At 47.2% G+C, this 14,077-nt stretch overlaps 1 protein-coding gene across 1 annotated transcript in view; it reads right to left on the minus strand.

The window, feature by feature from the left end:
- UBXN11 (UBX domain protein 11) overlaps nt 1-14,077 on the minus strand; it is a 379,872-nt gene that overhangs the window by 361,244 nt on the left and 4,551 nt on the right. The window contains exon 2 of the mRNA XM_069224030.1: nt 101-138. Coding sequence (XP_069080131.1) covers nt 101-138 — 38 coding nt within the window. The remainder of the gene's footprint in view (nt 1-100; nt 139-14,077) is intronic.

Here is a 14,077-nt window from a genome sequence, read left to right on the forward strand (position 1 = left end):
CCAAAGACATCAGGAATTTAAAAGGTATTTCAGAAAGTGGTCTCCCCATATAAATTCTCATGTACGAGTCAGAGGAAGAGGAGGTGGTGGAAACTCTCACCTGTGTATGTGTCCGGCTTAAATGGCACAGCTCTTTTCCTGTGAGGGTGAAAACAACAACTGTGAGGCACGAGTGAGTTAACCAACATACTGAGCACAAGTGCGTTCAGTAACCGAGGCACGATTGATGAATAAGCTATCATGAGAAGAGCAAACATTTACTGACTGAGTACAGATCATGAACAAGACATGATGAACACACAACAATATGTTCAATAAATGAGGCTTGAGTGAGCAACACCGTATGCTGAGTACACAAAGCATTCCATTAACAAGGCATGAGCATGCCACAAAAAATGCTGACTGCAAAATGTATTCCATAAACAAGTCACAGGTGGAACACGCGACATGAAGATAGGCATTTAAAGAGGCAGTGAGATACGAGCCATACTGAGCATGCAACATGCTCTATAAGTTGGGCATTAGAGAAACAAAAGAGAGCACACAACAGCACATCAACAAATGAAGCAAGAGCATGCAACACAACATGCATTAAATAAATGAGACACAAGACACACCAGGAGCACATCAATCCTTATCACAAACACCTACCACTGCAGGCCACACAAGCACACAGGGAAAACAAGGGGCAATATGTGGGGGTGGAATACACAATGGAAGAGAACCACTGGGTGTTTGCAAATTTATAGACCCCACCTCCATTCATGGACCCCATGTTGGCAGCACTTTCAGAAGTACTGCTTCAGACCACTGGAGGGATGACTAAAGTGGCGGCGATTTTAACTCTGTCATGGACTCCAGTAAAGACACCAGGAGCCCAATGACAGCACACAGCTCGAATCCTCATAACAAGAGGACACACTCACTAGGCTTAAGCGATGTCTGGCGGACCCTTAACCTTACAGAAAGCAAATTTACGTATTACTCCATCCCACACCAGTCCTCGTCTAGAGCTGATTAACTCTTTCCCGCAGCCAACATTGGTGCAGGGGCAGGTGCACATATTATACCCCCGCCCTCACGGACAATGCTCCAATAAAGGTGACTATCCACTGGCCAGGGTGACCATGTGGCGAATCATGGAGACTGAACGAATAGCACGTCTGGGATGGCAGTTCCTGGAGCAGTTCTCAGAGCACCTGCTCTATTATATTGCAGACTACTTGAAGCTCAACATGGGTTCTGTTGAATCTAGCATCACACTTTGGATGGTTCTCAAGGCTGTTATCCAGGGTTAAGTCATATCTTATCAGTCCGAACATACCACTCTGAGCTGCTGATGCGACAATAGCTGGTCTTACTCCAACTTACCTTAAAGTAAAATATACTCGCTACCATGCTGCAGGCATGTGCCGTGCCACAATACAGAATATACAAGCGGGGGACGAATCGGGAAACTCTCGTACTGGCTGGAGGAGAGATACCCAGAACTGCAATTAGCGCTTTCAATACAGGTCAAGGATTGTAGTTTTAATTACGTTGAGACTAGGTCTTCCTTGTCACAGACTTTACATAATCTGTGGACAGAAGAACACCAGCAAAAAAAATATATACAAACAAGTTTCTCATGTCCACCATCTTTCCAAGATAACGGACTTCCTTTCCTCACCTATAATTAGCATAAAAAAGAAACCAGCTTATCCCACTTCCTGTAACACAAAGCCCCATCAAAAACATAGCCCCGAGCCTGGCAGGGATGAGAAACCTCCACTGTGACCAGGAATACCTGGACGCATAGTAATGAAGATTACCAGCAAATAACCAGGGCATTGCCTCCTCATCTGTCATCCTCACTACAGTCATTACGTACTGACCGGATACTACATAAAACTATCTGCTACATAACAAAAGACGCTAATCTAGTCTTCAAGCAACAACCCGAACCTAAGAATATTATCGCCAACCTGTCAACACTCTCAACCAAGACACTCACCTAACCAAATGGAAAACACTCACTGCGGAAGACACCACAACTATCATAAAAACAGTCCACTCAGGGCCCAACAAACCCTTGCCCCCATCACATCTACAACATGGGAGGAACACAGATCAGAAGGTTCTTCACGCACATCATCAACTCCTTCATCAAATCAACCACCTTCTCAGAAGACTGGAAACATGCAGCAGTCCACGCCCGCTTCAAAAATCCATCAGACCACCCTATCGAGCTTAGCAACTTCCGACCCATCTGCCTGCAACCATACCCAGCCAAAATGATAGCGAAGGCAATCTATAAACAATTCACCAACCATTTCTAGCTCCACAACCTACTCGACCATACCTAATCAAGTTTGTGGAGCAACCACAGCAAGGAGAGAACACTCATGCCAGCCATGGACGAAATCCGTACAATAATGGACCGAGAAGAAACTGCTGCTTCACCTTACTCGACCTCTCTGTGGCTTCTGATACACTATTGCACTTCACCCTCATCAGAAGACCGCACGACAAAGACATCAAGGGACAGGCCCTCAACTGGATATGCTTCTTCCTCACAGGAAGAATACAGAATGTCAGGCTAGCTCCCTACATATCGGACCCAAGTACCTGGTCTGTGGAATTCACCAGGGTTCCTCACTCACCCAACCATGTTCAACATTTACATCACTCAGCTCGCCAACATCATTAAAGCACGTCATCTCCATCGTTTCCTACACGGATGACACCCAATTCTCAATGTCTGACAAGTCCACCACTCCCAGAACCAACGTCGCTGACTGCATGATCATTGTAGTAGAGTGGATAAAAGCCAATTGCCTGAAACTCAACTCTGACAAAGAAGGAAGTGTTCATCTTCGGGATCAGGAACTCCTCCTGGGAATCCACCTGGTGGCTTTCGGGGCTCAGACCCAAACCAACCAACGATGCAAGAAACCTAGGATTTATTCTGAATGAAAAACTCAACATGACAGCACAGGTCAATCCAGTCAGCTCCTCCTGCTTCCATATACTCCACATGCTTCACAAGCTCTTCAAATGGATATCCTGGGAAACTAGACGTGCCGTCACACAAGCACTCATCAACAGCAGACTAGACTACGGCAACACACTCTACACTGAAATCTCTAACCATTTTCTGCATTGGCTCCAGATCATCCAGAACACCGCAGAAAGACTCATCCTGTTCCTAACATCACATGCTCACATCATACCACATCTCAGAGAGCTCCACTGGCTCCTCATACATAATCAATACCAATTCATACTGATCACAAACGCACAGAAAGCACTGTTTAGCACAAAAGAACGAGTTACTTACCTTCGGTAACGACTTTTCTGGTGGATACATTAGCTACCTGTGGATTCCTCACCTCATGAATACTCCCATGGCGCCAGCATTCTACGGAAATCTTCTTACTAGTCTCTGCACGTCGACGAGGACGTCACTGTCTCGCACGCGACGCCGTCTGACGTCATACAGGCAATAAGAGGTCCTCGACGACGTGCGGACGTCAGTACCAATCATTTTTTACGTGCATGAGAACAACCAGGCAATGCAATGAAAGAACAAAGCAACATCCATTATATTGTAAAAATACACCACATTGTATGAATAACTGTAAATCTTTTTATGTACATATATATATATATATATATATATATAAAACTCTCTCTTTTAAAATATATACACACACCAAGTATATACATAAAGATATATAGACATATACCTATATATATATAAATATATTATATATATACATCTATTGCACCCTCAAAGACCAAGAGGAGCACACTCAAGGATTACCTGGCAAGACCATAAAGGCAACGGGGAGGCGGGTGGGACCGTGAGGAATCCACAGGTAGCTAATGTATCCACCAGAAAAGTCGTTACCGAAGGTAAGTAACTCGTTCTTCTGATGGATACAACTACCTGTGGATTCCTCACCTCATGAATAGAGTCCCAAAGCAGTACCACGCCCGGCGGTGGGTGCCTAAATGGTCAAACCAAGAAATCCTGCAGCACTGACCGTGCAAAATGGCCGTCCCTTCTAACCTCAGAATCTAAACAGTAATGTTTTGCAAAAGTGTGAAGGGACGACCAAGTTGCGGCCTTGCAGATGTCGACCACAGGAACACCTCTGGCTAAGGCCGAAGTGGCCGACTTAGCTCTGGTGGAATGAGCTCTAATGCCCTCAGGAGGATCCTTCTTTGCCAAAGAGTAACATATTTTAATGCAAAGAACAACCCACCTGGATAGTGTTCTCTTGTGGACTGCCTTTCCTCTCCTCTTGCCCACGTATCCAATAAACAGCTGATCCTCCAGCCTGAAATCCTTTGTTCTATCGATAAAGAAGCTCAACGCTCTCTTTGGGTCCAGACGGTGCAGTCTTTCTTCCTCTTTGGAAGGATGAGGCGGAGGATAGAACGTGGACAAAGTAATTGCCTGAGCCAAATGGAAGGGTGAAACAACCTTCGGGAGGAAAGCAGCCTTGGTCCTCAACACCACCTTATCCCCATAAAAAGTTGTATAAGGGGGTTTTACTGATAAGGCCTGCAACTCACTCACTCTCCTTGCTGATGTTATAGCTATCAGGAAGACTGTTTTTAAAACCAAATACCTCAAGGGGCAAGAATGCATAGGTTCAAAAGGGGACCCCATAAGGAAAGTCAGGACTAAGGACAAATCCCATTGCGGCATAACGAATGGCTTTGGAGGATATTGATTTAGAAGACCTTTCAAGAATCTGATAACAATAGGGGATTTAAATAAAGATGGTTGGTCTGGAAGACATATGAAGGCTGACAAGGCCGATAAATAACCTTTAATGGTAGCCACTGCACAGCCTTTCTGCGCCAGAGATAGAGCAAAAGACAAAACGTCCGATAGATGAGCATGTAAAGGATCAATCTGCCTCTCTCCACACCACGCAACAAATTTAGACCACCTATTAGCGTAGATAGATTTAGTGGAGTGTCGCCTGGCCGCTAATATAACATCCACTACCTCAGGCGGGAGAGAGAAGGAACTCAGGTTGCCCCGTTCAATCTCCAGGCATGTAGGTGCAGACTCTGGAGGTTGGGGTGTAGAACCTGCCCCTGCGACTGTGAGAGGAGGTCTGCCCTGAAAGGGAGACGGAGCGGCGGGCACGTTGAGAGTTGGAGAAGGTCGGAGTACCACACCCTCCTTGGCCAATCCGGAGCTATTAAGATTACTAGAGCCCGGTCTTGGCGAATCTTCCTCAATACTCGAGGAATCAAGGGTATGGGAGGAAACGCGTAAAGCAACTGGCCGCACCAGGTCATTTGAAACGCGTCCCCCAACGCTTCCTGCATCGGATACTGAAGGCTGCAGAACAACGGACAATGCGCGTTCTCTCGAGTGGCGAACAGATCTACCCGAGGAAACCCCCACTTCTGGAAGATTAAACGGACTTGATCTGGATGGAGACGCCACTCGTGGTCTGCCGAGAAGTGGCGACTGAGACTGTCCGCACGCACGTTCAAGACTCCGGCCAGATGGTTTGCTATCAAGCAAATCCGATGGTCCTTTGCCCAGGACCATAGTCGAAGAGCTTCTCTGCAGAGAAGGTACGACCCCACTCCTCCCTGCTTGTTTATGTACCACATCGTGGTAGTATTGTCCGTTAGGACCTGTACCGACTGACCACGAAGGGAAGGGAGGAAGGCCTTGAGAGCCAGACGTACAGCCCGTAACTCTAACAGATTGATGTGAAAAATCTGTTCCTCTGGAGACCAAAGACCTTTGATCTCCAGATCCCCCAGATGAGCTCCCCACCCTAGAGTGGAAGCATCCGTTATGACTGTGGCCACTGGTGGCGACTGCTGGAACGGCTTTCCTTGTGAAAGATTGTTGCTTGCAATCCACCACTTCAAATCCACAGCAGCATCTCTGGAGATCTTGACAGTACCCTCTAGATCCCCTCTGTGTTGAGACCACTGCCTTCGGAGGCACCACTGAAGAGCCCTCATGTGCCAGCGAGCATGCGTGACCAACAGAATGCAGGAGGCAAAAAGACCGAGCAGACGAAGGACCTTGAGGACTGGAACTACCGCTCCATTTCGAAACATTGGAACCAAATCCTGAATATCTTGAATCCGCTGAGGCGGAGGAAAGGCCCGACCCAATGTTGTATCCAGTACTGCCCCTATGAACAGGAGGCGCTGAGAGGGCTCCAGGTGAGATTTGGGCTCGTTCACCGAAAAGCCCAGGTCGAACAACAACTGGGTTGTTGACTGCAGATGACGCAACACAAGCTCCGGGGACTTGGCTTTGATCAACCAATCGTCCAAGTAAGGGAATACTGCTATCCCCTTCCTTCTGAGCTCTGCCGCAACCACCGACATCACCTTCGTGAAGACTCGAGGTGCTGAAGTAAGACCAAACGGAAGGACCGCAAACTGGTAGTGTTGCGATCCCACCACAAACCGGAGATACTTCCTGTGTGACTTGAGTATCGGGATATGAAAGTAAGCATCCTGCAAGTCGACAGACACCATCCAGTCTTCCATGTTCAACGCCAAAAGCACCTGTGCTAGGGTCAGCATCTTGAACTTTTCCTGCTTGAGGAACCAATTCAAGATCCTCAGGTCCAGAATTGGTCTCAAACGACCATCCTTCTTGGGAATCAGGAAATACCTTGAGTAAACTCCTTGACCCCTTTCCTGCTCCGGGACCAACTCCACCGCGCCCTTTAAAAGGAGGACTTCTACCTCCTGTTCTAGCAACAGGAGGTGTTCTTGTGAACAATACGAAGGGCGGGGCGGGATGAGGGGCGGAAACTCCCGAAAGGGAAGGGTGTAGCCTTTTCCCACAACACTGAGAACCCAAGTGTCCGACGTAACAGTCTCCCATTTGGTGAGAAAATGCTGTAATCTTCCCCCTACAGGAGAGGAGTGAGTGGGAAATGGTGGAAGCCTAAGGCTGCTTCCCCTGCTGCACCCCGCCAGAGGATGAGGAAGAGGCAGAGTGCTGCTGAGAGGCTCCCCTGGTGCGGACCCTACCCCTCCCCCTAAAAGATCTATAGGGGTGGGAAGAGGCAGGTTGCTGATATCTTCCCCGAAAGGAAGAGGAGGAAGAGCCACGCCCAAATCCACGAAACCTCCTGAAGAATCTGGAAGAGGCCGTGGAAGAAGGAGCTTGGAGTCCCAACGACTTAGCCGTGGCCCTGCTCTCCTTAAACCGTTCCAAGGCCGAATCAGCCTTAGCCCCAAACAGTTTGTCCCCATCAAACGGGAGATCCAACAATGTGGACTGTACATCTGCCGAAAAGCCCGAGTTACGGAGCCAGGCCTGTCTCCTTTCCACCACAGTTGTGCCCATTGCTCTGGCTACCGAGTCGGTGGTATCCAGTCCCGTCTGGATAATTTGGGTCGCAGCAGCCTGGGCATCAGAGACAAGATCCAAAAGACCCTGGGGAAGCTCTGTAAACGAAGAGGAGATGTCATCCATCAGAGCATGAATATACCTCCCCAGGATACAGGTCGCATTAGTGGCCTTTAACGCCAGACTGCAGGACGAAAAAATCTTCTTCGACTGCGCCTCTAGCTTTTTTGAGTCTCTGTCCCCAGGCACCGTCGGGAAAGAACCAGGCGCTGACTTGGACGAACAGGAGGCCTGCACTACCAAGCTCTCCGGCGTAGGGTGCCTAGATAGGAAACCAGGATCAGTTGGAGCCGTCCGATACCTCCTGGCCACGGCTCTGTGAACTGCTGGGGAAGATGCCGGCCTCTTCCACACCTCTAAAACCGGATCCAGCAGAGCGTCATTAAAAGGTAACAGAGGCTCCGCCGCGGCTGAGGCCGGATGCAACACCTCCGTCAAAAGGTTTTGTTTTGCCTCCACCACCGGCAAAGGCAGGTCCAAAAAACTAGCTGCCTTCCGTACCACTGTATGAAAGGAAGCAGCTTCCTCAGTATATTCCCCCGGGGACGAAAGGTCCCACTCAGGGGAAGTGTCCAGCCCACTGGCCGACTCCAGTCCACGCAGCCCATCACCCGAGTCCTCTAGCTCTCCTTCCTCTAGGGCTCGTTGGTACTCCTGCTCTTCTAGTACCCGGAGAGCACGCCTCCTTGAATGCAGTCGTTGCTCAATCCGCGGAGTCGACAATGCCTCCGCCGAAGTCGGAGATCGGCGCCGATCTTCCGAAGCCACCGACGCCGCATCCGGCGCCACGGGTAACTTCGGCGCCGACTGAAGAGCAGCTGAAACAGATGGACCCACCGGAGTCACAGGCCGAAATCTCGACATCGACGGGATGGAAATCCCTGGGGCCAATCCCTCCGAAGCCACCGGAGCGGCCACCGGCGCCGACACTGGCGCCGAGCCCACGTTCCCAAACGGGAGAAAGGGCATAAAGGGTGCCGGCCGAAGAGGCGCAGGATCACCCAAAGAAAAGGCCAAAGGCCCAGCCGGAGCACCCCCTGGAGCCATCTGTTGGAAGATGGCATACATCGCATTCAAGAATGCGGAACTATCGGCTCCAGGGGTGGGAAAAGCCGGATACTGGGGTGCCTGTCTCGGAGGCGACCCCGACTCCGGCCTCGGCGTCTGCGCCGGAGAAAACACTTGAGGCTCCAATACCTCAATCACCGACGCCTGTCCAGGCGAAGTTGGTGACGCCGGAGAGGGCAACGGCGTCGAAGGATGCGGCGTCACCGTGGGGCTGACCTCCCATGTCTTTCGGCGCCGATCCGGAGACCTGGAACGAGCATCCCTTGAATGACGCCGAGATTCTCTACGGCGCCGGGAGTCTCGATGACGCCGATGTTTTGGAGAAGACTTCTTGTGATGCTTCTCCTTTGACTTGGCCATAAACAGCTTCGCCTCACGTTCTTTAAGGGCCTTCGGATTCATGTGCTGACATGAATCACAAGTCGAGACGTCGTGGTCGGAGCTCAAACACCAAAGGCAATCGGAATGAGGATCCGTCACCGACATCTTGCCTCCACACTCACGACAAGGCTTAAATCCAGACTTTCTCTGCGACATTATTTCCACGGAGAAAGAGTACGCAGCAAGATATACACTGTAACCGCAAGAGTAACAGTTGCTCCCTCGAAGATAACCGTTTCGAATGCACGGAAAAAAGGGAACTGACGTCCGCACGTCGTCGAGGACCTCTTATTGCCTGTATGACGTCAGACGGCGTCGCGTGCGAGACAGTGACGTCCTCGTCGACGTGCAGAGACTAGTAAGAAGATTTCCGTAGAATGCTGGCGCCATGGGAGTATTCATGAGGTGAGGAATCCACAGGTAGTTGTATCCATCAGAATCCATAATTTCCAAAACTAAAATAGTTTACTGCAGCTGTAAACTTAAATCCATAACTAACATTAGGATGCTGAGTGCATGTATTAAGCCTCAATCACTGAACTTAGTATTGAGCTTGCAAAAAGAAGTAGAAATATTTCTCACCAGTTGCAACCATTAGCAGTTCATAAAGGTGTAAGGGGACACACAAATAGCTGCATTGCATCTCAATCGATGCACCCTTCGATAAGGACCATGAAGCTGCCTTTCTCCTTGTGGGTCTGAATTCTACATGGTCAGACAAGGTTCCAAAATATTCTACTTAATCCACTGCTCAAAGTAGAATTAGAAGTTTTCATATGCTGACCCGCTGAACCAGATGTCATAAACAAAAAAGCATCAAGCTTCTTAAATGATTATGTTCTAGACAAAGAAATCAGAAAAACTCTTTCGCATCCAATGAATTCAAACACTCTTCTAATGACGTTGGGTCCAGGGCAAACTCAAAAAGCACATAATTCCTACAACAATGAAACTGTGATCCACCTTAGGCACAGTCTGAGGACTTCCCTGTAACACCGGTTTGTCTGGAAAAATCCTTTAAAAAGATTCTGAACTCAAAAATGTTCCCAATTCCCCATCTCTCCTAGCTGAGGAAATGGCAATCAAACATACTACTTTATGAGTCATAAATATAAGAAAAAAACTCATTAGCCTGGATACCTAAGGATACGTTTCTTCTAGCAGTAGGCTCCTGAAGACTAGTACAGCTCCCTATTGGGCCCAAAGAGTAGAGGTTGCTCAGCCCATCATAATCCCATCTTTCAGGAAATTCAAAACTTCACTGGCTCTATTGATACACTAGAGAATCCCCTAGGTTCACACCACATCTCAAACCTCCTCCAGTGACAACAATATGATTTTCGGGTAGCTGGCTGTCTTGACTGTTTTATGAACTCTGCTATGTGGAACAACCCTTAGATAACAAATTCAACCTCTCAATGATCATGCTCCCAGATGAAAGCACATGAGAAGTGAATGGGGAAACTGGAATCCACCCAAGGGGATAAGCAACCACTGGAATCTCCCAAACAGGCTGAATTGACAACTGCAACAATAGGGGAAACCATGTCAGCCATTTTCAACAGGCCACCATCAAGATCACAAATGCCTCGTCATCCCTGATCTTCTGTAACACCGTGTGAATCATAGGAATGGAAAGAAATGCAAACAACTGACTTTGGGCTACTTGAAAGACATAGCATTGACTCTCCATCCTTTCATAATCATGCAAGGCATAATCATGCAAAAGCAAGGAAGAAGGGCATTCTCCCTTGGAGCAAACAGATATATCTTCAGAGACCCAAAGATCTTTTCCAACTGTTGGAATACATTCTGAGCCAAATATAGTGAGCTAATTGGAGAAAACACCATGCTCGGATGGTTTGTTGCTTAACTTTATCTCCTTCAAAGATAAACAGTTCTTAGAGATAACAGTTTGTGCTCTCTATGCATATAAATTTACGGTGTTAACCTCCCTGATGGTTTATGGAATTCATTACCATCCTGTTGGCGGTTGTGATCTATAAATGGTGATCCTTCAGATGTGGGGCTAAGGGTGTCACCGCCTTGAGCTCCCTCCAGTTGGATGAACACTCTGCCTGTTGTGTTGTAGACCTGCTTTGAACAGAGGAATTTTCTAATGTGACACCCCACCTGGCATCCATGGTCACTATCTTTGATGGCAATATCTTATCCGCCAACCACTAGCTCAAACTTCTCTGAACCTGAAGCTCCACTAGTATCTATTATTCGAACTGTTGGAACCCCAGATCCAAATGTAAAACCAGATGAATTACCAGGAGATACATGTGTAATGGAGTCCAAGGCAAAACAGTCAGAGTGGATACCATCAGATTCGAACTCCTAGCCACTATCTTACAGGAAGAAACAAACATGAGTTCTCTGTTCAATTTGTTTCCTGTCCAGTGACAGGAGTACTTGCTCCAAGTCTGTCCTGAAGTGTGCTCCAATAAACTGCAGATCCTCAGTAGGTTTTAGGTGTGATTGCTTGTCATTTAGCAAACATTCATGTAATTGGACAAGATTGCATAGCTCCCCCACTTGTAAAGCATTGGAAAAAGAAGAACAATAAATGAACCAGTCATCTAGATAAGGAAAAGACCTATTATGAATTATCCCCACTAAAGTTTCCAACACATTTGTGAATACACTAAGACAAGAAGAGGTGCTGAAAAAAAGTACCTAAAACTGGGAATGCAGGCTCTCTACACAAAAGTGAAGAAACTTCTGCCACATTTAATGGGCTGGCACATGGAGCTATGCATCTAGTAGATCTAGTGATGCCAAGAAATCTCCTTCCTTTAAAAACAGGAAGAATGTCTTGCAATGTCAGCATTCCAAATTTCCCATGTAGTACATACCCATTTCCAGTCTTTAGATCCAGAACAGGTTTGTACTTCCCTGAAGATGTTTTCCTCACAGACAGAATTAAATGGACTCCTCTCCTCCTCTGATGGAATGACTATGGGATTATTGTCCTCTTCTGAAGTAACTTCTGGATTCTATCTTATAAACATTGACTCTTTACTGCATTTTCATGGAGCAAAGTGATTCAAAAGATCTGGTGGAGTCACTGGAAACACTACTTGATAAACTTCTTGGAATATCTGTAGTACTCATTGATTTGAGATCTATTTTTCTCATTACTTTGCATAAAACTTGAGCTGACTTCCAAGTGGGTGCTAACCTTCCTCCACAGCATGGGTACTCCAACATTTTCTCAGGGGCCAAAAAATATGGTCTGTGATGTAACTGAAGGTTGCATTGTTAGTGGGGTGTTGGTTGGGTGAGATGCTGATAGGCAATAAAATAGATGTAGGGAAAGCAAAGCATATACATCTAGAGACTGAATTGCACAATATGTCCCTAGAATACCTGCTATTCATCTCAGCTTCCCCACCTTAACAAATAGCATGATCCTAGGCAATTGTTTTAGTTGACTTTCTCTCCTTTTTCTTTATTACCACATATAGGAAGACCTTGAAACACATAACTTCAGGATGTACACTGTGCAAAGCCTTCTCCAGTGTTTGAATTATTAAACATAATGTTGTTCATGTATAAAAGGAATCAAGGCCACCCAAAGAGTGCACATACCAACTGACTTGCCTCTTTAGTTCACTATTGGCATTGTTGTATGGGTGGGGGAAGAATATATGTTTCTTAATTTATGTTTGAAAACTATCACTTTTAACATAATACGTTTTAATGCACTGATATAATCTAATGTACTAAGGTGTAAAGGTTCTGAATGTTAAGAGACTTTATCATATTTTTATACTTTTGCTGCATGATGTCTTTAAAAGTGAAGGTGCTTCTAATGTTACGTGTGCAGGACTACCTAGTTACCTCCTAACACCAACTAATCTTTTAAATAAATGCTTGCCTGTGTCTTTTGTGAGCTGAGTCACGTAAACAGCAGTCCAAAGAATCTGTCTCTCGCTGGTCTTGTAGGTGCCATGTGTTTTCTATCTTCAGCCAACTTTTTCACCATATCTTCCAGCTGGTTTTTGAAAAGCTTCATTCCAGAGATAGGAAACTGGACCGCACCCAGTTTCCAGGATCTCAGCCAGATCTGATGCCTAGCTGCCATCTGACCCTCCTGGCACTCCAGTACCACAGATCACATGACATGCTGAAGCTGAAGCTGCACTGCGAAGCCTTGTGCCCAAACAAGGAGGCTACAAATTGCCTGTCAGGTACACAAAATGTCCACTAGAGCAGGACCTAAACCCTTGGTCCACATGGGTCGGTCCGCTATGGCAGGACATCAATCCCAGCACAAATGCGATTGCTATAGTGGGATCTCGAGTAACACCCACATGAGTCCGCTATAGCAGGTCGTTAGCCAAAAGATTCCACTAAAGCAGGACCTCTAACAACATTGGCTGACAGAGTCATACCTTATTGTCAGAACCTTGTTCAGAGAACCACGGTGCAAGCAAGGGTTACTGGGCCCAAGGTGGGCCTTGAGGCCTTTTACTCCGGATGTCCCGGGGCCCAACCCACTATAGGTTTTGAGCAACTGGGCCAAGTAACCATTCAGTACTTGGCTCTCAGTGCTACCTCAGGTTAGGCAGTAGAAGGCTTCTCTGGAGGAAGGTAGACATAGGGGGGTGAACACAGGCTCACAACTCAAAATACATGCAGCAGCAATAAATGTTTATCCAGTCAAAAACTTACTTTTATGGAAATAAGGAATATTTCTATATGAACAAAAAAGAACATACCACATTCACAAGCAATACATACTCTTCCCTGTGGTCAGGGCTCTAGTGTTTTATAGGCCGGCCCATCAGCCCCACTCCCTTCAAGCAAGCGGTAGTGATTAAACCTCATTCAATATAGGCAACATTCAGGTTAGGCCCCAGTAGCAGTCCAAATCTCAGGAATCCCACTTCAACTCCGTATTAAAGTCAAAAGTGTTTGAGCACCACAGGGCTATCTGGAAAGCAAGTTTCCTGGCAGCCATCTGGCCTCAAATCTGTCTTACCCACACCAGCAGGATCCCAGCGACCAGAGTCTCTGAGCACACCCCCTCTACGGGCACTGGAGATGCAGCCGCAGCTGCAGACCTGGTCTTTCTAAGCAGCCCTGGGGAGCTGCACTCAGCTGTCCTAGATCTCCCCGATACGTGGTCAATAAGTGGCCAGGGTGGTTCCGGTGGCTCTTCCGAGCTGGGTTAGTTTATTTATTTCTTCCCACCAGTGATGTGTGGTGGGA

The sequence above is a fragment of the Pleurodeles waltl genome, chromosome 3_1, assembly GCF_031143425.1.
Source record: "Pleurodeles waltl isolate 20211129_DDA chromosome 3_1, aPleWal1.hap1.20221129, whole genome shotgun sequence".
Taxonomy (NCBI): Eukaryota; Metazoa; Chordata; class Amphibia; order Caudata; family Salamandridae; genus Pleurodeles; species Pleurodeles waltl.